Genomic DNA, 25,948 nt, shown 5'->3' with positions numbered 1-25,948 from the left:
CTGCACCCTGAACCCACAATATTCCATCTTGTGAAGTTGCCTGGTGGTTTACATTCACAGTCAGAAAGCACTACAGTAAACAAACAGGCCCTTTGGCCCATCTAGTCCATGCTGAATCATTAATCTGTCTGGTCCCATTGACCGGCACCCAGTCTGTAGCCCTACCATCCATGTACAAATTTATCTTAAATGTTGAAATCGCACCTCCATCTATCTCTTCTGCTGGCAGCTTGCTCCATCCTCTCACTACCCTCCGAGTGAAGAAGTTTCCCTTCATGTTCCCCTTAAACTTCTCACCTTTCACCCTTAACCCACCAGCTCTCGTTCTAGTCTCACCCTCCCAAGCTCCGTGTAACAAGCCTGACGTAATGAATCAGTGTTTCTAGAGTCATTGTCATAGAAAAGTACAGCACAGGAACAGGCCTCTTGGCCCATCTAGTCCATGCCAAAACCTGCTAAACTGCCGACACCCACTGACCTGCACCAGGATCATAGTCCTCCATCCTATCCAAACTTCGCTGAAACGTTGAAACCGAGCACGTATGCAGCACTTGTGTTGGCAGCTCATTCCACACTGGTCACCACCATCTGAGTGAAGACGTTTCTCCTCATCTTTCACCTTTCACCCTAACCCATGATCCCTGGTTGTGGTCACACTCAACCTCAGTGGAAAAAGCCTGCTTGCATTTACCCTATCTGTACCCCTCATAATCCTGAATATTTCTGTCAAATCTCCTCTCAACCTTCTACATTCTAAGGAAGAAAGTCCTAACCTATTCAATCTTTCCTTATAACTCAGATCCTCCAGACCCAGCTACATTTTTGTAAATTTTTCCTCTACTCTTTCAACCTTATTTACTATACATCTTTCCTGTAGATAAGTGACCAAAACTGCATACGATACTCCAAATTAGGCCTCACCAATGTCTTATACAACTTCAACATAACATCCCATCTCTTGTACTCAATACATTGATTTATGAAAGCCGATGTGACAACAGCTTTCTTTCTACCTGTGATACTACTTTCAACAAATTTTGGACCTCTATTCCCAGATCCCTTTGTTCTACCACACTCCTCAGTGCCCTACCATTCACTGTGTAAGACCTTCCCCGGCTGGTCCTACCTAAATGTAACACCTCGCACTTGTCTGCATTGACTTCCAGCTGCCATTTTTCAACCCATTTTTCCAGCTGATCCAGATCCCTCTGCAAGCCATGACCGCCTTCCTCACTGTCCACTATATCCTCAAACATGGTGTCATCTGCAAATTTACTGATCCAGTTAACTACATTATCATCCAGAACACTGATAGAGATGACAGACAACAATGGGCCCAGCACTGGTCCCTGCAGCACACCGCTGGTCACAGGCAAAGGCTCCAGTCAGAGAGGCAAACCTCTACTACCACTCTCTGGTTTCTCCCACAAAGCCAATGTCTAATCCAATTTACAACCTACGCTGAATGCCGAGCGACTGAACCCTCTTGACCAACCTCACATACGGGACCTTGTCAAATGCCTTGCTAAAGTCCACATAGACAACATCCACTGCTTTTCCTTCATCCGCTTTCCTGGTAACTCGCTCAAAACACTCTCCAGGATTGGTTAGACGTGACTTACCATGCACAAAGCCATGCTGACTATCCTGAATCAGTCCCACGTCTATCCAAATACTCATATATACAGTCCCTTAGAATACTTTCCAATAACTATCCCACTACTGATGTCAGACTGAGCAGTCTGTAATTTCCTGGTTTACGTTTAGAACCTTTCTTGTCACTAAGAATTATTTAAATATCTCTGCTAGGGCCCCTGCAGTTTCTGCACTAGCCTCTCCCAGGGTCTGAGGGAACACCTTGTCAGGCCCTGGGGATTTACCCACCCTGATTTTCCTCAGGACAGCAAGCACCTCCTTCTCTGTAATCTGCATAGGGTCCATGAACTTACGGCCCATTGCAAGCAATGGTAAGGCCACAGCAGTGTTGTAGGCCTCAAATATGAAGAGGAAATGGGAGATTTCCCTCACTAAAGAGCTTTTTAACAGCAGCTCAACAGTTGCCGTGCCTTACAGACCTTTATTCCAGATTTATCCCATCACTGATGTAAATTTGTCTGCCTTCATGGGATTTAGCTCACATTTCTTTGTTCTAGATCCATGGTTCTTGCTGGACACGAAATACCAGATTGGGATGATCCCAACCAGCGGGACATCCTGAGAGATAATCCAGTCCAGGTACATTCCCCGTGGCAAGGGACGTATAATTGACTCCTGCTCATTATTGTCATTATTTATTGATCATTAATAATGACTCCTGTCTGCAGATTTGAATGAGAGAGTGTTTAGCATTGTCTTTCCACTCACTTTTATCTGTTATTTCAGTCACGGTCCAGTCAGTTGATTCCTCATTTCTGTTCATTTCCTTTTCCCCGTGTTTTACCTGGCTCCTTGACTAAGGCACCTGATTCTCATCCGAACTGGAAACATAATAACTCCAGCTTACATCTACTTGGGACTGGACCGTCACCTCAGCCAGTGCAGCAAAGCACGTTCCGGGCCGTTGAGAATAGTGGACTCTAAGTTGCCTCGGTGCCTGGGGTTGCTTTGGGAATTCTGTCGTCTCGTGTCCAGCTGAGTATTGCCGGCCGTTTGCCGCTATTTCGAGTCAAGATACGAACAGACTGTCGTTGTTTGGTTTTGTAGTTTCGTGTCCTGCTGAGTATTGCTGGCCGTTTACTGCTACTCCAAATCAAGATACAAATTGTCTGTCATTGTTTGGTTTTGTTGTTCTGTGTCCAAGTCCAGGCTCCGAGTCCAAGTCCGGGCTCCGTATCCGAGTCCGAGTCCAAGTCCGGGCGCCGTGTCCCAGTCCGGGCTCCGTGTCCCAGTCTGGGCTCCGTGTCTCAGTCCAAGTCCAAGTCCGGGCTCCGTGTCCCAGTACGAGTCCGAGTCCCAGTCCGGGCTCCGTGTCCCAGTTCGGGCTCCATGTCCGAGTCCGAGTCCAGGCTCCGTGTCCAAGCTCCATAACCAAGCTCTGGGTCCGGGCTACTCCGGTTTGTTGGCCATGTAAGCATCTAATCCTCACTCTCCGGCCTTCCTCGCAACTATTAATAAACACACTTCTGTTAATGCTACCTCCGTGTCGGTGTTCTGCACTTGGGTTTCTCTTCCAGTCGTCCATTGCAACAATTTCAGCTTCACTCCGTTCCTTAAGGTCGTTATAGCCATGGGGTGGTAATGGGGACGAGCTCCCGCTGCCTATTAAATGCTCCCAATGGCGTGTGCCTCAATATTGCCTCTGACAACCAAGTCACAGCTCCTGGCCTTCACGGTGGCTTAGCTACTAAGCCCGGATATGGAGAGCAAGCTGTTGCCCATGTAGCAAGCTCCCCATCTCCACGCAGTTGATGAACCCTAAAGAACGGCAGAGAGCAACACAGCCTGACACCAGCAGCATCGCAGGAGTTGCCAGTCAGTGTTGAACTCAATGTGGGACTGCCGCAGATGTTTTCCCTCAGGGTTTACTCCTGAAGCCTTCCCTATGAGTGGGTGTAGTCGCAGGGCAATGGGAGGTTTGAGATCAGAGTTTTCCTTCTCCTAGATGAGGGGCCAGCCATGGTTGATGAGTCCCATCTGCCTGAAGTGACTGGATTTAAGATGCCATTAACCCACCTTTGCCCCTTCTCCTGTCAGTAGAAATGATTCCGCCCAGCTTAGTGGCTAAGCCACATGTGAAGGCCAGGAGCTAGACTTGGTTGTCAGAAGTTATTGGAGGGCATGGTACAGGATTCTAGGACAAGAGGGCATGACTTCAGGATTGAAGGACGTCCATTTAGAACTGAGATGCAGGGAAATTACTTTAGTCAGAGGGTGGTAAATCTGTGGAATTTGTTGCCATGAGCGGCTGTGGGGGCCAAGTCATTGAGTTCATTTAAGGCAGAGATAGATAGGTTCTTGATTAGCCAGAGTATGGAGTGAAAGCAGGGGAGTGGGGATGACTGAAAGAATTGGATCAGCCCATGATTAAATGGCAGAGCAGACTCAGTGGGCCAAATGGCCCACTTCTGCCCCTATATCTGATGGTCTTATAGCATGCCATTGGGAGCATTCTGCCAGTTATGACAACCTGAAGTAGTGGCAACAGAGTCAAGGGCTTCACTAAGCTGCTGCTGTGTGCTCCCCTTCCTTCTACAATGTGCCTGCTCGCTAAGGTTGTTGCGTGAATGAAGCCAGCGGAGAAAATTACTGGTAGATACAAAGCAGCTTCTTTATTCGACAAAGCAAGGTAGAGAAGGCATTTTATGGAGACACTTCTGGTCGAAAGGTCTGGCCGGCCTGACGTGGGGCTCAATATTTTATCTGCCAAACGGCAAAGGGCAACTCCATACTTACAATGCATGGACAATGCTTTCTTTGAAACTACATTCGACCTTCACGCCTCCTGATTCACAGCCACACCACACACACCCAAATGAATTTTAATCACCATTGTCAGCTGGGATTCATGGCTTTTAGGAACCCATTGTTCAGAGCTGGCCACATGTTCAGACTTGGTCACGTGTTGGCATGTGGCCAAGTGGTTAAAGCGTCCCTCTAGTGATCTGAAGGTCGCTAGCTCGAGCCTTGGCCGAGGCAGCGTGTTGTGTCCTTGAGCAAGGTACTTAACCACACATTGCTCTGCGTTAACACCTGTGCCAAGCTGTATGGGTCCTATAGCCCTTCCCTCGGACAACATCGGTGGCGTGGAGAGGGGAGACATGCAGCATGGGCAACTGCTGGTCTTCCATACAACCTTGCCCAGGCCTGCACCCTGGAAAGCTTCCAAGGTGTAAACTTCCAAGGAGAACCTTCCATGGTCTCACAAGTTTAACGGATGCCTACATATAAAGTTCAGATCTGCACTCCAAATAAAATCCACAACACATATTCAGATATGAAGACTGGTAGCCAAATTCAATTGCTAAATGTCTATGTCCTAACCCCAAAAATCACTCCAACACTGACCTTCTATAATGTGCCTGCTCGTGGTGAAGGGTGCACCCTGCTGCATATGGTCTCACCTTTTACTGCCTTTCTTTTCATCCGGGACAAAGTTCTTCATACGCTTGTTGATGGCGTAATTGGTGAGGTGCATGCAGACGTCATCCTGTGAGAGATAAAAACGTTGGTTTCTCAGTCAGGGACATTGCCCTCAGTTATCGCGTCACACTAACACTATCCCAGCCAGAAGCTGCTCAAATGCTATTTTCCTCATTCCTCTCGGCTTCACTTTTCCTGCGGTGATGAAGAGCAGTCGGCAGGTGGCAAGAAGGTGAAACTGAAGGAAGCCTTGCATCTTAAAGCAGTTTTTGCAGCCCCAAAACATCGCCAAGTCAAAGGATCGCTCATCTGAAGCGCAGTGCATAAGGATGGGTGCTGTCAGTCAGAGCAAGGATGCGAGGCTGAGGCTTTATAACGCAGACCGAACTTTGGAGTATTGAGAGCAGTTCTGAGCCCCTTATCTAAGAATTGGTGAGCTGGCATTGGAGAGGGTCTGGGGGAGGTTCACGAGAATGAAAGGGTTGTCATTTGAGGAGCATTCCTCCCTCTGGGCTTGTACTCGCTGAAGTTTAAAAGGATGATGGGGGATCTCAATGAAAACCATCAAATATTGAAAATCAACGTGGACAGGATGTTTCCTGTAGTGGGAGAGGGGACGGCTGTCTCTAAGAGCAGAGGGCAAAGCCTCAGAATAGAACTTCCCTTTAGGGCAGAGGTGAGGAATTTCTTTAGCCAGAGGGTGGTGAACCTGTGAAATTTGTTGCCACGGACCGCTGTGGAGGACAAGTCATTGAGTGTATTTAAAGCAGAGGTTGATAGGTTCTTGTTTAGTCAGGGCATCAAAGGTTAACAGGAGAAGGCAGGAGAAAACAGTCGAGAGGGATAATAAATCAGCCATCCTGAGCACAATCCTCCCCACTTTCGAGACGTCTTCAAAAGGCAACATCCATCTTGAGGGACCCTTGCCACCCAGGTAAAGCCTCTTTTCATACCTACCGTCAGGGAGGAGATACAGGAGCCTGAGACTGTTACGAGAATACACATAAAAGTAAGATGTTTGCTGGCCTGGGCTAGCATCAGTGGCATCAGCAGTTGGTCTGCCACCTGCCCTCAGGGGAAGGAGAGATAAGGAACAATGGAGCAGCGTCTGGAGATGTGTAATGAAGGGATGTGGGAGAGAGAGCTGTCTGGAGCGGCTCCCCCCCTTTGAACCCTGAACTGTTTGAAGTGATGGACAGGCGATACCCCAGCAGGGGGATAAAAAGGGACAGGTTCACTAAGACAGGGACACACGCCACCCGAGGTAACGAGACCCTGGAAGCGGTACGCTTCTCACGAGTGGGTGAGAAGTACCAGACAACGACAAGGGTGGAAAGGTACGATCAGCGGGAACCCGGTGTGTGTCCGCCCTTGCCTGGGTGCCGGGTTCACTGCAGAAGATCGACCGCATCTGGAGGAGGGGTCACAGTCGGTGACCTCAGGTGACATCACCAAGGACCCGCCCAAAAGCTGTTTGTGAGCCATCTCGCTGGTCTGTGAGTGAAGCCGTTCTGAATGATCAGTTGTTCCTGTTCTCTCTGTCTCTCTTCCCCCACCTTGTCCATCGCCATGGCAACGATTACTGTGAACTGAACTACTAACTGGACTGAACTTTGAGTCATTTTGAAATTGGTCATTTACCCCTAGTCAACGATAGAGCTTGATTGATGCTGTTATCTTAATTCTGTGCACATGTGTGGTTATCATTGTTGAATTGTTGCATTTATTATCCTTTCGATTACTGTGTTGCTCGTTTCTTTAATAAAACTTTCTTAGTTCTAGTACTCCAGACTCCAACTGAGTGATCCATTTCTGCTGGTTTGGCAACCCAGTTATGGGGTACGTAACAAGACACACACTCAACAATTCAGGAACAGATTGCTCCCCTCCGCCATTAGATTTCAGAATGAACAACGAACCCATGTACAGTACCGCAATAACATTTGTCTCTTGGTCTTGTTTTGCACAACTTATTTAATTTTTAAAATTTATTTCTTTTTGTGATTTATAACTTTCATTACTACGTACTGCAATGTACTGCTGCCGCTAACCTCACATTTCATGGCAAATGACAATGACAGTAAACTTGATTCTGATTCCAATTCTGCTTATGAAATATGGGCTGTGTTTTTCTTTCCGGAGTAGTCCACGCCATAAGATTGTAAGTTGTAGGAGCAGGATTGGGCCATTTGACCCATCGAGTCTTGTCTGACATTTCATCATGGCTGATCTATTTTCCTCTCAGCCCCAATCTCCGTATCCATTTATGCCCTGACTAATCAAGAACCTAACAAGCTCTGCCTTAAGTATCCCCGACGACTTGGCCTTCACAGCATGTAGTAACGAATTCTACAAATTAAAGAAATTCCTCCTCATCTCTGTTCTAAATCGACGTCCCTCTACTCTGAGGCTGTGTCCTCTGGTCTTGGCCTCCCCCACTATAGGAAACATCCTCTCCACATCCACTCTGTCAATGCTTTTCAACATTTGATAGGCTTTGATGAGATTTCACCTCATTCTTTTAAATTCCAGTCAGTTAAGGCCCAGAGCCATCAAATGCTCCTCATTTAATAAGCCTTTCAATCCCAGAATCATTTTTGTCAACCTCCTTTCAACCCTCTCCAGTGTCACCATATCCTTTCTGGGGCCCGGAACAGCTCACAACACCCCAAGGGAGGGAGGCCTCGCCAATGCCTTCCAAAGCCTCAAGGAGGAGAAACCCTGCAGATGCTGGAAATCTGAGCAACACACACACAAAATACTGGAGGAACTCAGCAGGCCAGGCAGCATCTATGGGAAAGAGCAAAAGGTTGACGTTTCAGACCAAGACCCTTCTTCAGGACAGATGAGAAGTTAGAGCAAGAAGGTGGGGGGGAGGGGAGGAAGGAGTACAAGGTGGTAGGTGATGGGTGAAACTGGGAGGGGGTAGGGGGGTGAAGTAAAGAACTGGGAAGTCAATTGGTGAAAGAGATAAAGGGCTGGAGAAGGAGGAATCTGAGAGGAGAGGACAGAAGACTTTGGAAGAAAGGGAAGGGGAGGGAGCACCAGTAGGAGGTGATTGGCAGGTAAGGAGATGAGGTGACAGAGGGAAACGGGAATGGGAATGGTAAAGTTGGGGGCAATTACCAGAGGTTAGAGAAATCGACATTCATGCCATCAGGTTGGAGGCTACCCAGACAGAATACAAGATGCTGCTCCTCCAACCTGAGTGTGGCCTCATCGTGGCAGTCGAGGACTAACATGTCAGAATGGGAATGGGAAGCAGACTTGAAATGGGTTTTTCCGGCAGACGGAGTGTAGGTGCTCTGCAAGGCGGTCTCCCAATCTGCGTCGGGTCTCACTGACATACAGGAGGTCACACCAAGAGCATCAGATATCCCAACAGACTCACAGGTGAAGTGTTGCCTCCTGAATGGCAGTGAGGGATGAGGTGTAGTGTCAGGTGCAATGCTTGTTCCACCCGCTTACCCTACACCTCCTCTCTCACTTCCATTCAGGGCCCCAAATACTCCAGAGATGCTCCTGGGCCTGCTGAGTTCTTCCAGCATTCTGTGAGTGTTCCATATAAAACATTATATCCTTGTTTTTATGTTCTATTCCTCTCAAAATGAATGCTAACACCTTCCTTATCACTGACTTAACCAACAAATTAACCTTTATGGAATCCTGCTTGAAGACTCCCAAGTCCCTTTGCACCTCCGATTTTTGAGTTTTCCCTCCAGTCATACAATTGTCTATGCTTTTAAGTTTTCTATCAAAGTGCAACACTGTTTTCCGTCTGCCACCTCTTTGCATATTCTCCTACACTGTCTAAATCCTTCTGCACCTCTCTGCTTCCTCGATACTACCTGCCCCCCCACCCCCACCGATCTTCCGATCGTTCGCTAACTTAGCCTCGAAGCCATCAATTCCATCATCGAAATCCTTCATATATATTGTAAAAAGAAGTGGCTCCAACATAACATCCCAACTTCTGTACTCAATACCCTGACTTATGAAATCCAGTGTGCCAAAAGCTCTCTCTACGACCCTACCTACCTGTGAGTTCTTTTTCAAGAAGTTACGGATCCCTCTGTTTGAACGCATTTCTCAGTCCTAACGTTCACGGCGTTAAATTCTCTGCACTACCATAAAACCATAAGTCACAGGAGCCATTTGGCTCATCGTCAGCTCCGCCATTCAATCATGGCTGATCCTTTTCCTCCCCTCCTCAACCCCACCGCCCAGCCTCCTCCCCGTAACCTTTGCTGTCACGGCCATTGAAGAACTAATCAATTTCTGCCTTAAATACACCCAACGACCTGTCCTCTACAGCTGCCTGTGGTAACAAATTCCACAAATTCACCACCCTTTGACTGAAGAACTTTCTCCACATCTCTGTTTTAAGCGGATGCCCCTCTACCTTGAGGTTCTGCCCTCTTGTCCTAGACTCCCCCACCATGGGAAACATCCTTTCCACGTCTACTCTGCCTCGGACTTTCAATATTCGAAAGGTTTCAATCAGATCCCCTCTCATCCTTCTAAATTCCAGCGAGTACAGGCCCAGATACATCAGATGTTCCTCATATGATAACCCTTTCATTCCCAGACTCATCCTTGTGTAACTCCTCTCAACCCTCTCCAATGCCAGCACATCTTTTCTTAGATAAGGAGCCCAAAATAGTTCACAGTGCTTAAGGTGAGGCCTCAGCAGTGCCTTATAAAGCCTCAGCATCGTGTCCCTGCTCTTGTATTCTAGACCTCTTGAAATGAATGCTAACATTGCATTTGCCTTCCTCACCACTGACTCAACCTGCAAGTTACCCTTTAGGGTGTTCTGTACAAGGACTCCCAAGTCCCTTTGCATCACAAATTTTTGAATTTTTCTTCCCATTTAGAAAATAATCTGAACATTTATCTCTACTACCAAAATGCATAACTATGCATTTTCCAACATTGTATTTCATTTGCCACTTTCTTGCCCATTCTCCTAATCTATCTGTCCTTCTGCATCCTACCTGCTTCTTCCACACTACCTGCCCCTCCACCAATCTCCGTATCATCTGCAAACTTGCCATCTATTTCACCATCTAAGTCATTTATATACAGCATAAAAAGAAGTGGTCCAACACCGACCCCTGTGGAACACCACTACTCACTGGCAGCCATCCAGAAAGGGATCCTTTTATTCCCACTCGCTGCCTCCGACTAATTAGCCAATGCTCTAACCATGTTAATAACTTCCCAGTAATACCATGGGCTCTTAACTTGGTAAGCAGCCTCATGTGTGGCACCTTCTGAAAGCCCAAATATACAACCTCCACTGCGTCCCCTTTATCTATCCTACTTGTAATCTCCTCAAAGAATTCCAACAGGTCCGTCAGACAGTATTTTCCCTTAAGAAAACCATGTTGACTTTGTCCTATCTTGTCCTGTGTCACCAAGTACTCTATAGCCTCATCCTTAACAATCAACTCCCACATATTCCCAACCACTGAGGTCAGGCTGACCGGTCTATAATTTCCTTTCTGCTGCCTCCCTCCTTTCTTAAAGAGTGAAGTGACATTTGGAATTTTCATGCCAGAGTCCAATGATTTTTGAAAGATCATTACAAATGCTTCAACACTCTCTACCACTACCTCTTTCAAAACCCCAGTTTGCAGTTCATCTGGTCCAGGTGAAAAAAGTACCTTTTGGTCTTTCAGCTTTTTGAGCACCTTCAACCTTGGAATATAAACTGCACTCACTTCTCTTCCCTCACACTCTTCAAACCTGGCACACTGCTAGTGTCTTCAACAGTGAGGACTGGTGCAAAATACTCATTTAGTTCATTTGCCACCTCTTGTCCCCCATTATTATTTCTCTGGCCTCAGTTTCTAGCGGTCCTATATCCACTCTCATTTCTCCTTTATTTTTTATATACTTGAAAATGCTTTTTCTATCAACTTTGATATTATTTGCTAGCTTGCTTTCATATTTCATCTTTTCCCTCCTAATGATTTTTTTAGTTGCTCTCTCTGGGGTTTTAAAAGCTTCCCAACCTTCTATCTTCCCACTAATTTTTGCTCTGCTGTATACCCTGTCTTTTGCTTTTACATTAGTTTTGACTTCCCTTGTCAGCTACGGTTGTAGCATTTTGCCATTCAAGTATTTCTTTGTTTTTGGAATACATTCATCCTACACCTTCCCCATATTTTCCCAGAAACTTGTGCCATCGCTGCTCTGCTGTCTTCCCTGCCAGCATCTCCTCCCAACTTACTTTGCCCAACTCCTCTCTCATACCTTTACTTTCCTTTCAAATTTCCTTTTCTCCACTGAAATATCGCTACATCAGACTCTACTTTCTCCCTATCTGAATCATATTGTCTTCACTGACTCCTAAGGGTTCCTTTACCTTAAGTTTCCTAATCGCCTCCAGTTCATTACAAAACACCCAATCCAGTGTAGGTGATCCCCTAGCAGGCTCAATGACAAACTGCTCTAAAAAGCCATCTCTTAGGCATTCAACAAACTCACTCTCTTGAAATCCATTACCAAGCTAATTTTCCCAATCGAGCTGCATGATAAAATCTCCCATGACTACCATAACGTTACCCTTTTGAAACACCTTTTTCCATTTCCTGTTGTAATCTGTGCTCCATGTATCAGCTACTGTTGGGAGGCCTGTATACAACTGCCATTACCCTTGCAGTTTCTTATCTGAACTCACAAGGATTCAACATCTTCTGATTCTAGGCCACACCCTTCTGCTGAATTGATGCTATTCTTTACCAGCAGAGCTACACCACCCCCTCTGCCTACCTTCCTATCCCTCCGATACAATGCGTAACCTCATGTGAATATGATTTTGATATCAAGAGTTAAGAGAAGTTTGGATGGGAGGGGTATGGAGAGCTATGGTCTGGGTGCAGGATGATGGGATTTGGCAGATTAAATGGTTTGGCACCAACTAGACGGGCCAAAAAGCCTGTTTCTGTGTTGTACTTTTCTATGATTCTATCACTTTTTCTTGAAATCAAGGCAGATTAACTCCGGGCAAGATGCAGGGCCAATAACCCTGGCTAGATATATCCTTGAATGTTATATCACACAACTTCTCATTTTCAATCTGTCTTACGATGGAATCATCAATTTTCCTCAATATTTAGGAGGATTACCAGGATGCTGCCTGGATTGGATTATGAGGATAGAAACACAGAAAACCTACAGCACAACACAGGCCTCCGGCCCACAAAGCTGTGCCAAACATGTCCTTACCTTAGAATTACCTAGGCTTATCCATAGCCCTGTATTTTTCCAAGCTCCATGTATCCATCCAGGAGTCTCTTAAAACAGTGGTCCCCAACCACCGGGCCGCGGAAAGGTACCAGGCCGCAAAGCATGTGCTACTGGGCCACGAGGAAACGATATGATTTGGCGATATGAAACGATATGAGTCAGCTGCACCTTTCCTCATTCCCCGTCACACACTGTCGAACTTGAACACGTCCCCCCAGCCCCCCACCATTGGCCGGTCTGCAAGAATATTGTCAATCTTAAACCGGTCCGCGGTGCAAAAAAGGTGGGGACCCCTGTCATTTCCGCCTCCACCACCACCGCTGGCAGCCCATTCCACTCACTCACCACTCTCTGAGTAAATAAATTACCCCTGACATCTCCTCTGTACCTACTTCCAAGCACATTAAAGCTATGCCCTCTCGTGCTAGCCATTTCAGCCCTGGGAAAAAGCCTCTGACTGTCCACACAATCAATGCCACTCATCATCTTAAAGACCTCTATAAGGTCACCTCTCATCCTCCGTCGCTCCAAGGAGAAAAGGCCGAGTTCACCTATTCTCATAAGGCATGCTCCCCAACATCCTTGTAGATCTCCTCTGCACCCTTTCTATGGTTTCGACATCCTTCCTGTAGTGAGGCGACCAGAATTGAGCACAGTACTCCAAGTGGGGTCTGACCAGGGTCCAATATAGCTGTAACATTACCTCTGGCTCTTAAACTCAATCCCACGATTGGTGAAGGCCAATGCACCGTATGCCTTCTTAACCACAGAGTTGAGATAGGTTGAGAAAGCTATGGTTTTTCTCCCTGGAGTGAAGGAGGATGAGAGGTGACTCGATAGAGGTGTAGAAACTGATCAGAGGCATAGATGGAGTGGATAGCCAGGGAAATGCTAAAGCAAGAGGGGATCGGAGGAAAGTATGGGGGAGGGGGAGGTCAGAGGTAATCTTTTTACACAGAGAGCGATGGGTGCGTGGAATGCACTGCCAGTGGCACTGGTAGAGGCAGATACATGAGAGGCATTTAAGAAACTCTTAGATTGCCACATGGATAGAAACAAAGGAAACCTACAGCGCAACACAGGCTCCTCGGCCCACAAAGTTGTGCTGAACATGTCCCTACCTTAGAAATTACTAGACTTCCCCATAGCCCTCTGTTTTTCTAAGCTCCATGTACCTATCCAAAAGTCTCTTAAAAGACACTATCCTATCCGCCTCCACCACTGTTTCTGGCAGCCCATTCCACGGACTCACCACTTTGAGTAAAAAACTTACCCCTGACATCTCCTCTGTACCTACTCCCCAGCACTTTAAACCTGTGTCCCCTTGTGGCAACCATTTCAGCACTAGGAAAACGTCTCTGACTATCCACACGATCATCATCTTATACACCTCTATCAGGGCACCTCTCATCTTCCGTTGCTCCAAGGAGAAAAGGACGAGTTCACTCAACCTGTTTTCATCAGGCATGCTCCTCAATCCAGGCAACATCATTGTAAATCTCCTCTGCACCCTTTCTATGGTTTCCACATCTTTCCTGTAGTGAGGCGATCAGAACTGAGCACAGTACTCCAAGTGGGGTCTGACCAGGGTCTTATATAGCTGCAACATTACCTCTCGGCTCCTAAATTCAATTCCACGATTGATGAAGGCCAATACGCTGTATGCCTTCTCAACCACAGAGTCACCTGCGCAGTTGCTTTGAGCGTCCTATGGCTTTGGACCCCAAGATCCCGCTGGTCCTCCACACTGCCAAGAGTCTTACCATTAGCTATATTCTGCCATCATATTTGACCTACCAAAATGAACCACCTCACACTTATCTGGGTTGAACTACATCTGCCACTTCTCAGCCCAGTTTTGATGTTTCGATGTACATGTGACAAACTTATCTTATAAAATCTTCAAAGTTCAAATTTCAAAGTAAATTGATTATCGAAGTACGACTATATCACCATATACTAGCCTGAGATTCATTTTCGTGCAGGCGTTCACAGCACCCACAGGCGTCCCACAGGAATCAGTGTTGGGGACGGGGAGTAACTGCTACTTTCTGTATTGTCTATGAAGACAGAATTGTTGGTTTTGTGGCCGACTGGCGGATGATATGAAGCTAGGTGGAGGGGCAGGTAGTGTTGAGGAAGCAGGGAGCCTGCAGAAGGACTTGGACAGATAAGGAGAATACGCAAAGTGGCAGACGCAGAGCAGAGTATAACAGTTACAGTGTCAGGAAGTTTATGGTCATACACTTTGGCAGAAGGAACAAAAGGGTAGACTATTTTCTAAGCAGGCGGAAAATCCAAAAATCTGAGGTGCAAGGGACGAGAGAGCCTTCATGCAGGATTCCCTAAAGGTTAATTTGCAGGTTGAGTCTGTGGTGATGATGGCAAATGCAATGTTGCATTCATCTCGAGAGGACTAGAATATCAAAACAAGGAGTTAATGTTGAGTGGTGAGGCCTCACTTGGAGTATCGTCAGCCCTTATCTAAGAAAGGATGAGCGGACATTGGAGAGGGTTCAGAGGCGGTTCACCAGAATGACTACAGGAGGAGCGCTTGATGGTTCTGGACCTGTACGCATGAGAATTTAGAAGACTAAGAGGCGATCTCATTGAAACCTATTGAATGCTGAAAGGCGTAGGCAGATTGGATGTGAGGAGGATGTTTCCTATGGTGGGGGACTCCAGCACCAGAGGGCACAGCCTTAGAATAGAAGGACGTTCATTTAGAATGGAGATGAAGAGAATTTCTTTATCCAGAGAGTTGTGAATCTGTGGAATTAATTATGCAGATGGAGGGCTGTGGAGGCCAGGTCATTGGGTATACTGAAGGCAGAGGTGACAGATTGTTCATTACTCAGGGTGTGAAAGGTTACCAGGAGAAGGCAGGAGATTGGGGTTGAGAGGGAAAGTGGATCAGCCATGATGATATGGTGACAGACTCGATGAGCTGAATGGCCCATTCTGCTCCTATCTCATATGGTCTTATACAATAGAACTGATGAAAAACAACACACAGACACGGCCAAATAACCGACGTACAAGAGAAGACCAACTGCACAAATACATAAAGACAGACAGAATCATTGAGGACATGAGTTGTAGAGCCCTTGAAAGTTAGTCCATAGGTTGTGGAACCAGTTCAGTGTTGAACTGAGTGAAGTTATCCACACTGGTTCAGGAGCCTGATGGTTGTAGGGTGATAACTGTTCCTGAAACGTATGGTGACAGATCTACGGCTCTTGTGCCTTCTTCCTGATGAGAAGAGAGCATGGTCTGGATGGTGGGTCTCCCTGATGATAGTTGCTGCTTTGTTATGGCAGCGCTCATTGTAGATGTGCTCAATGGTGGGGAGGGCTTTTCCTGACCTTGTCTTGTAAACTTTGCGAACTAGACTCGTTAGGAGATGCTTCTGTAACCACACCAACCTCCCACTCCCCGCCCCCCCAGACAGTAGTCAGCTTTTGGCTGGGGTTGGGAACGTAACAGCAAGATCCCACCCGAGTCGATTACTTCCATACAACAGTGAGCTAGGCAAGAATTAACCTCTTATCAGAGTAGGATCGTACTTTCAGAGAATTAACTGTATGTCTTAAAGATAAGTCAATGTGTCACTTACTAAATTATTTTCGGTCGGTTCGGAATACTTTTTAGTGGCAAAGCAGACCAGGCCCTCATTGTAGAGGTATATCCGCAGAGGGTCACAGGAAGTAACCAAGACGTAGAGCCTGAGGTTAAACTTGAAACCATCCAAAGTGAAGGGCTGCACAAGTAGAGGAAGAGTTAACACACTGTGAGGTTCAAAGTTGTCACTTATTATCAAAGTATGTATGCAGTGTACAACTCTGAGATTCATTTTCTCCAGATAGCCACCGAACAAAGGAAAAAATATGGAGGTCGTTGAGAGAAACATCAAACCCATGCACCCACCCCCCACATAGAAAAAAGAACAGCAACACAATCATCAACCCCCCCAAATTCCCCTTCCCCTGCACAAAACACAGAACATCAACCCCCAAATCCCCCCACCTTCTGCCCACTCAAATAAAAAACAGGAAAGAATGGGGAAAAACCCAGAATATAAAATCCATTGTCAAGAGAGAAAGAGACACTGTAGAGGCCGACCCTCTGGCCACCTGAGCCGCCACACAGCGACAGGCTGCCACAGGCTCCTTCCCTGGAGGCAGAGGGATCCCATCAGTGATCAGAACGCAGGCATCTGGTGCTGAACCCTCGGTCGCCATCCGCATCGGTAACTAATTTTTGAAATGTGTGTCTGCATTCCAGATGAAGGTGTCTTGGGCTGAAACGTCGACTCTTTTTTCCTCTGCACAGATGCTGCCTGACCTGCTAACTTCCCCCAGCATTTTGGATATGTTACTCTGCATTTTCAGCACCTGCAGAAACTCTTGTGTTTCTCTGCACCTGGTTCTTTCCTTTGGACTTACCCCTACTCCAGCCCTCGACGCAAAAACGCTCAAAATTCTCTCTGATCAATCCCACTCAGACCACCAAATAGTCAACGAGACTTGGAAGAGCAAATCTGCAGAGGGATAGCAGGCAACTGCAGGAAACATAAAGTTGTGGTGGTAGGGGATTTTAATGTTCCATTTATTGATTGGGACACCCATACTGTTAGGGGTCTAGATGGTTTAGATGGTTTAAAATGTGTTCAGGAAAGTTTTCTAAATCAATATATAGAGAGACCAACTAGAGGGGATGCAATATTGGATCTCCTGTTAGGAAACGAGTTAGGACAAGTGACGGAAGTCTGTGTAGGGGAGCACTTTGGTTCCAGTGATCATAACACCACTAGTTTCAATTTGATCATGGACAAGGATAGATCTGGTCCTAGGGTTGAGGTTCTGAACTGGAAGAAGGCCAAATTTGAAGAAATGAGAAGGGATCTAAAAAGCATGGATTGGGACCGGTTGTTCTCTGGTAAAGATGTGATCGGTAGGTGGGAGGCCTTCAAAGGAGAAATTTTGAGATTGCAGAATTTGTATGTTCCTGTCAGGATTAAAGGCAAAGTGAATAGGACTAAGGAACCTTGGTTCTCAAGGGATATTGCAACTCTGATAAAGAAGAAGAGGGAGTTGTATGAAATGTATAGGAAACAGGGAGTAAATCAGGTGCTTGAGGAGTATAAGAAGTGCAAGAAAATACTTAAGAAAGTAATCAGGAGGGCTAAAAGAAGACATGAGGTTGCCTTGGCAGTCAAAGTGAAGGATAATCCAAAGAGCTTTTACAGGTATATTAAGAGCAAAAGGATTGTAAGGGATAAAATTGGTCCTCTTGAAGATCAGAGTGGTCAGCTACATGCGGAGCAAAAGGAAATGGGGGAGATCTTAAATAGGTTTTTTGCGTCTGTATTACTAAGGAAACTGGCATAAAGTCTATGGAACTAAGGGAATCAAGTACTGAGATCATGGAAACTGTACAGATTGAAAGGGAGGAGGTGCTTGCTGTCTTGAGGAAAATTAAAGTGGATAAATCCCCGGGACCTGACAGGGTGTTCCCGCGGACCTTGAAGGAGACTAGTGTTGAAATTGCGGGGGCCCTGGCAGAAATATTTAAAATGTCACTGTCTACGGGTGAGGTGCCGGAGGATTGGAGAGTGGCTCATGTTGTTCCGTTGTTTAAAAAAGGATCGAAAAGTAATCCGGGAAATTACAGGCCGGTAAGTTTAACGTCGGTAGTAGGTAAGTTATTGGAGAAAGTACTAAAAGACAGAATCTACAAGCATTTGGATAGACAGGGACTTATTAGGGAGAGTCAACATGACTTTGTGCGTGGTAGGTCATGTTTAACCAATCTACTGGAGTTTTTCGAGGAGGTTACCAGGAGAGTGGATAAAGAGAAGGCAGTGGATATTGTCTACATGGACTTCAGTAAGGCCTTTGACAAGGTCCCACATGGGAGGTTAGTTAGGAAAATTCAGTCGCTAGGTATACATGGAGAGGCGGTAAATTGGATTAGACATTGGCTCAGTGGAAGAAGCCAAAGAGTGGTAGTAGAGAATTGCTTCTCCGAGTGGAGGCCTGTGACTAGTGGTGTGCCACAGGGATCAGTGCTGGGTCCATTGTTATTTGTCATCTATATCAGTTATCTGGATGATAATGTGGTAAATTGGATCAGCAAATTTGCTGATGATACAAAGATTGGAGGTGGAGTAGACAGTGAGGAAGGTTTTCAGAGCCTGCAGCGGGACTTGGACCAGCTGGAAAAATGGCCTGAAAAATGGCAGATGGAGTTTAATACAGACAAGTGTGAGGTATTGCACGTTGGAAGGACAAACCAAGGTAGAACATACAGGGTTAATGGTAAGGCACTGAGGAGTACAGTAGAACAGAGGGATCTGGGAATACAGATACAAAATTCCCTAAAAGTGGCATCACAGGTAGATAGGGTCGTAAAGAGAGCTTTTGGTACATTGGCCTTTATTAATCAAAGTATTGAGTATAAGAGCTGGAATGTTATGATGAGGTTGTATAAGGCATTGGTGAGGCCGAATCTGGAGTATTGTGTTCAGTTTTGGTCACCAAATTACAGGAAGGATATTAATAAGGTTGAAAGAGTGCAGAGAAGGTTTACAAGGATGTTGCCAGGACTTGAGAAACTCAGTTACAGAGAAAGGTTGAATAGGTTAGGGCTTTATTCCCTGAAGCGTAGAAGAATGAGGGGAGATTTGATAGAGGTATATAAAATTATGATGGGTATAGATAGAGTGAATGCAAGCAGGCTTTTTCCACTGAGGCAAGGGGAGAAAGAAACCAGAGGACATGGGTTAAGGGTGAGGGGGGAAAAGTTTAAAGGGAACATTAGGGGGGGCTTCTTCACACAGAGAGTGGTGGGAGTATGGAATGAGCTGCCAGATGAGGTGGTAAATGCGGGTTCTTTTTTAACATTTAAGAATAAATTGGACAGATACATGGATGGGAGGTGTATGGAGGGATATGGTCCGTGTGCAGGTCAGTGGGACTAGGCAGAAAATGGTTCGGCATAGCCAAGAAGGGTCAAAAGGCCTGTTTCTGTGCTGTAGTTTTCTATGGTTTTCTATGGTTTTCCAATGCGTAATCACTTTAGCATGTGAAGTTGGCTCGACAATCACAAAAGGGATTTGCTAATGGAAATTCCTGCCCAGCCTATCCCTCAAGTCCTTATTCCATTCATGAATTATGCCCCCCACTATCCCACTCAAACCACACATCTTCAAATCCCCCGATTAACTTCTTACCCAAATTTCCACCATTCCCACCAGCCTATCATTCACAGTGACAGAATGCTGTGGATACTCAGTCCAAGCACAAAATTACCACCAGAGCAGTAATAAAATTTCCATTATCTTGGTTGAGGAATGGGGTGGGATGGGTCTCCACCAAAGGAGATGTAAGGTCTGCAGGTCACCCTTGGGCAAGGTGTATCACCTGCTTAGCTCCTGGATCAGGGTCACGTGAAGCCGTGGAAGCAGTGGGGTGGATGGTCGTATGAGCAGCCGGTGCAGCTCACAAGTCCTGGTTATGCGATCACTGGTGCCAGGCAGACAATCTCCGAATAGTATTGATAATGGCTGGGGGTCACCCACCCCTACCCAGAACAGGGCGATGGCAAACCACTTCTGTGGAAAAATTGGCCAAGAACAATCATGGTCATGGAAGGACTGCAATGTTCCGACAAGAACTGTCCTTTGTTATTCAAATAACAAGCCATGGGTGACAAAGGACATTAAGGACATCCTGAACGCTAAAAAGAGGGTGTTTAGTGATGGATATAGGGAGGAGCTGAGGGCAATACAGAGGGACCTGAAAGCCAGGATCAGGGAGGCTAAAGACAGGTATAGGAGGAAGCTTGAGTGGAAACTCCAGCAGAACAACATAAGAGAGGTCTGGAGGGGGATGAGGACCATCACTGGGTTCCGGCAAACTAGCAACAGAGGAGCTGAAGGCAGTGTGGACAGGGCCAATGAACTTAACCTGTTCTTTAACAGATTTGACATTGTGGCCCCTGCCCATCCCCCCACATGATTCATCTGTTGTTGGCCCCCAACCAACACATATTCCACTCTCCCCTCCTACCCCTCCTCATAGCCCCCTACCCTGCTCTCATGACTATACCCCTTCCCCACACGAAACCACCACGGTGGGCTTCACAGCTGAACAGGTGAGAAGACAGCTGAAACGTCTCAACCCAAGCAAGGCTGCAGGACCGGATGATGTCTGTACCTGGGTGCTCAAAGCCTGTGCCCCTCAGCTATGTGGAGTACTTCGCCATGTCTTCAACCTGAGCCTGAGGCTCCAGAGGGTTCCTGTGCTGTGGAAGACGTCCTGCCTCGTCCCTGTGCCGAAGACGCCGCGCCCCAGCGGCCTCAATGACTACAGACCGGTGGCATTGACCTCCCACATCATGAAGACCCTGGAGAGACTTGTTCTGGAGCTGCTCCTGCCTATGGCCAGGCCACACTTAGATCCCCTCCAGTTCGCCTACCAGCCCCGACTAGGAGTTGAGGATGCCATCGTCTACCTGCTGAACCGTGTCTACGCCCACCTGGACAAGCCAGCGAGCACCGTGAGGGTCATGTTTTTTGACTTCTCCAGTGTGTTCAACACCATCCGCCCTGCTCTGCTGGGGGAGAAGCTGACAGCAATGCAGGTGGATGCTTTCCTGGTATCATGGATTCTTGATTACCTGACTGGCAGACCACAGTACGTGTGCTTGCAACACTGTGTGTCCGACAGAGTGATCAGCAGCACTGGGGCTCCATAAGGGACTGTCTTGTCTCCCTTTCTCTTCGCCATTTACACCTTGGACTTCAACTACTGCACAGAGTCTTGTCATCTTCAGAAGTTTTCGGATGACTCTGCCATAGTTGGATGCATCAGCAAGGGAGATGAGGCTGAGTACAGGGCTACGGTAGGAAACTTTGTCACATGGTGTGAGCAGAATTATCTGCAGCTTAATGTGAAAAAGACTAAGGAGCTGGTGGTAGACCTGAGGAGAGCTAAGGTACCGGTGACCCCTGTTTCCATCCAGGGGGTCAGTGTCGACATGGTGGAGGATTACAAATACCTGGGGATACGAATTGACAATAAACTGGACTGGTCAAAGAACACTGAGGCTGTCTACAAGAAGGATCAGAGCCGTCTCTACTTTCTGAGGAGACTGAGGTCCTTTAACATCTGCCGGACGATGCTGAGGACTGTTCTACGATTCTGTGGTGGTCAGTGCGATCATGTTTGCTGTTGTGTGCTGGGGCAGCAGGCTGAGGGTAGCAGACACCAACAGAATCAACAAACTCATTCATAATGCCAGTGATGTTGTTGGGATGGAACTGGACTCTCTGATGGGTGTGTCTGAAAAGAGGATGCTGTCCAAGTTGCATGCCATCTTGGACAATGTCTCCCATCCACTACATAATGTACTGGGTGGACACAGGAGTACATTCAGCCAGAGACTCATTCCACCGAGATGCAACACAGAGCGTCACAGGAAGTCATTCCTGCCTGTGGCCATCAAACTTTACAACTCCTCCCTTGGAGGGTCAGACACCCTGAGCCAATAGGCTGGTCCTGGACTTATTTACTGGCATAATTTAGATATTACTATTTAATTATTTATGGTGCAACTGTAACGAAAACCAATTTCCCCCGGGATCAATAAAGTATGACTATGACTATTGTCCACGTCATATGACGCAGAACATAACGAATAAAGCAAAGTCTATTTTAGGATCCACCTCTATGACAGCCTATACTCAGCAGGAAAGAGTGCAGTAAATCATAAACACAAGAGGTTCAGCAGATGCTGGAAATTCAGACACACACACAATGCTGGAGCAACTCAGCAGGTCGGGCAGCATCGAAGGAAAGGAATAAATAGGTGATGTTTTGATCTGAGGCCCTTCACCAGGACAGGAAAGAAAGGGGGCAAGAAGCCAGAATAAGAAGGTGGGTTGGGAGGGGGAGGAGAACGTGGCAGGTGCAAGGTGAAGCCCGGTGAGGTGGGGCGGGGGGAAGGTAGGTGGGTGTGGATGATCAGAGGCCAAAAGGAGTTAGGTGCAAAATGGAAAGGGCTGAAGGAGGAATATAATAAGAGAGGAGAGTGGTCTATGTTCAAAGTTCAAAGTAAATTTTATTATCAAAGTACGTGTACGTCACCATGTACAACCCTGAGATTAATTTTCAGCAAATCTATCGAAGAGTAACTATAACAGGATCAGTGAAAGGTCAACTAGAGTGCAGAAGACAACAAACTGTGGAAATGCAAATATAAATCAATAGCAATAAATAATGAGAAGATGAAATAACAAGATAACAACTCCCGTTGGTTACGGAAGAAAGGGAAGAAGGGGCTCCAGAGGGAGGGGAGGAGAAGAGAAGGGGTGCAAGGGGAACCTGCCACAAGCTCAATTGGTGAGACCAGGTGAGGAGAAAGGTGGGTGGGGATAGGGGATGAAGTAAGAAGCTGGGAGGTGATAGGTGGAAGAGGCAAGGTGCTGAAGAAGGAGGAATCTGATAGAAGGGGACAGTGGACCGTGGGAGAGAGGGAAGGAGGAGGAGAAGAGAAGGGGTCAGAGGGAAACCAGAATGCAGATAAAGAGTTTACGTTCTAGGCAGAGAGTCAAGAGTGCAGTAAAGTACCTTCGGAATGTAGACCTGGCAGATCACGTCCTCCCCGCACTGCATATCTCTGATGTCCTGGGTCAAAAAGATGCCGCGCCAGTCATAGTCAGGATTTGGCTTGCAGATGAAGGTCTTGGGTTTCCCGGCTTTATAGTAGGCCGCAAAATCAAAATATCTGCAGCGAGAAGCACTCATTAGTACTGAGAGAAGAAGGTCATAAGGTCTTTAAGTTCGAGGTTGAGCTCAAAGTTAATTCTCATCCAACCGTACACATGTATGCTGCCAAATGAAAGGGGCCAAAGTTGCAAAGCACAAGCACACAAAGACACACATAGTACATACAGTTATGATAGGACATACAGTCACCAAAAATTATAGCACAGGCCTGAAGTTTGATGGGGTGCTTGGGATGTTGGCCTAGAGTCAGGAATAAGTACGCAGCAGTCCCTCAACTTGCCCCGGTTCAGCAGGCGAGGACAAATGAGCTTGTCTCGTGCTGGGTCCGCCGCAAGCAATCAAGCTTGTATTCCATGGAGTGGACACTGGAGGACAGCACCGACAGGAGCAACCAGCCACCCCAGACCAGCACGGATTCCAGCACGCCCGCTGCACCCCTGTTCTCTTCCACACTACTCAACTCCAGCCATCACTACTGTCCACTGTGGTTTACGTTTCTGTAAACCCTCCATCAACCAGATTTGCTGATTTCACTGTTAAAAGTTCAGATTCATGGATACGTCACAGGTACGTCAAAACATACAGTGAGATGTGTCATTTGCATTGGCAAAACAAAGGATGAGCAGGGACAAATATCGACACACATTCTGGCAAAACTGAGTGAGATTTGACAGGTTAAACTCTCCTTTAAGAACCCAAACTTGTCCAACCTTTATAAACTTTCCTCATCCTCCTGCACTCCAGATAAAATAACCCAATTGCAGAGGAGAAGATGACGGCGCGACACAGCGCACAGCGGCCACTCCGGTGATGAATATCTGTTATCTGTCAAGTAGGGTGCCGTGCACAATTCTGATTTGATGGAGGCAGACGTGAGAGCACGGTGGAACATCTGGTGAAACTTCTGAAATGCCTGCTTCGCTGCCTCTGCTACTGTGTGATCCGAAATCTCCGGAGGAGAAGGCCCCGAATCCTCGGCTTTGCGCGTTGCTCGGCGGCCAGGGCGGGGTCGAAGCGCTCGGCAGAGATGGTGCTCAGTGCCGGAGGGCTGGTCAGAGGCTCGAAGTTTTCGGATGGACTCAGAGTCGGCTGTGGTCGGGTGCATCCAAGATGCTGCTTCGGCAAGTTTGCAACGCTGGAGGCTCATGGTAGGGAGAGTCTCTCCCTTCTACCGTCTGCGTGAGATGTTGGGGCTATTGGGACTTTGAGACTTTTTTTTTAACCATGCTCATGGTCTGCTCTTTGTCAAATTACGGTATTCCTTTACACTGTTGTAACTTTATGTTATAATTATGTGGTTTGTGTTCCTTTTAGTCTTGGCTGTGTTTCTGTGATATTCTACTGGAGGAACATTGAATCATTTCTAAATGACAATAAATGTGGACTGAGTGTCCTCATAATCTAGTCTTGTCCAACGTTTATAAACTTCCCTCGGCCTCCTGCACTCCCAAGAAAAAATTCCCAATCTTGCCCAACCTCAATGTAGAGACAAAAGAGATTTATACTCTCTCAGTCAGGCAGCATCCTGGCCAACCTTTTCTGCATCCTCTCTCAAGTGAGTCTCAGACCAAAGGGCACAGCCTCAAAATAGAGAGACGTCCATTTTCAACGGATACGAGAAAGAATTTCTCAGCTAGTCTTGTAGGGATTCCCATTCTGTGGTCGACGGATCCCTTGGTTAACGGTAGGGGTCAATGGCATAAAACAGGTTGGTAACTCCCGAGCTACAGCTGGAGTGGTGAATCAGCGGAGTTTGTTGCCACAGACAGCTGTGGAGGCCAAGCCCCTGTCTGTGGTCTAGTTACCCGTCCTCAAAATCCAATCAAATGTCCCCACGCCTGTGTCAGTCAGTCCCTGGACCACTTTCTCCCCGAGAGGAGAATCGTGGGAGAGTTCAAGACCTCAGAGTACAAGGACGTCCCCTTAGAACAGGGATGAGGAGGAATTTCTTTAGCCAGAAGGTGGTGAACATGTGGAATTCATTGCCACAGATGACTGTGGAGGACAAACCACTGGTGGAGGCTGATAAGTTCTTGATTAGTCAGAGCGTCAAAGGTTTTCAGGAGAAGGCTGGGGAGTGGGTTTGGGAGGGATAATCGATCAGCCATGATGGAATGCGGAGCGGACTCGATGAGCCAAATGGCCTAATTCTGCACCTGTGTCTTATGCTCCTGCAGTCTTAGCCTCCATATCCTTCCTGCAATAGGGTGACCAGACTGCAACAACCCTCCAAATGGAGGCTGACTGAAGCTTTATACAGCTGTGAAATGTCGTCTTTACTTGGGTACGGAGTGTACAACCAAGAAGGCAAAGACCTGTACACCCTCTTGACCACCCTACCTATCTGCATGGCCATTTGCAGGGAGTTATGAACTTGGACCCCTAGCTTTCCCTTCTACATCAAAGATCCATTCCCTCTGTACCTTGTTCAGCTCTCCTTCACTCACTGCTTTTAGTCAGGAGACATGGCTGAATTATATTTGCTGCTGATTGCAGAGACTTATTTTAAATTAACTCTCTTTTGTTGCTGTCAATTTAACTGGAGGCCACAAGTCCCACCGGGCCATCTCTTTGCCCAACAAGTCTCACCACGCCATCCCTTTGCCTAACAAATCCCACCACCCCTTCCCTTTGCCTAACAAGTCCCACCACACCATCCCTTTGCCTAACAAGTCCCACCACACCATCCCTTTGCCTAACAAGTCCCACCACGCCATCTCTTTGCCTAACAAGTCCCACCACGCCATCTCTTTGCCTAACAAGTCCCACCACGCCATCTCTTTGCCTAAGAAGTCCCACCATGCCATCTCTTTGCCTAA

At 46.9% G+C, this 25,948-nt stretch overlaps 1 protein-coding gene across 1 annotated transcript in view; it reads right to left on the bottom strand.

Moving 5' to 3' along the window:
- Positions 1 to 25,948, bottom strand: part of LOC134342106 (tubulin polyglutamylase ttll6-like) — a 70,013-nt gene that overhangs the window by 32,816 nt on the left and 11,249 nt on the right. Inside the window, exons 4-6 of the mRNA XM_063040041.1 lie at positions 22,971 to 23,127; positions 15,953 to 16,096; positions 5,061 to 5,146 (exon numbers count right to left, since the gene is read on the bottom strand). Coding sequence (XP_062896111.1) covers positions 5,061 to 5,146; positions 15,953 to 16,096; positions 22,971 to 23,127 — 387 coding nt within the window. The remainder of the gene's footprint in view (positions 1 to 5,060; positions 5,147 to 15,952; positions 16,097 to 22,970; positions 23,128 to 25,948) is intronic.

This window comes from Mobula hypostoma, unplaced genomic scaffold (genome assembly GCF_963921235.1).
Source record: "Mobula hypostoma unplaced genomic scaffold, sMobHyp1.1 scaffold_144, whole genome shotgun sequence".
Taxonomy (NCBI): Eukaryota; Metazoa; Chordata; class Chondrichthyes; order Myliobatiformes; family Myliobatidae; genus Mobula; species Mobula hypostoma.
The sequence above is the reverse complement of the archived record's forward strand: the minus strand, read 5'-3'. Positions and strand labels throughout refer to the sequence as shown.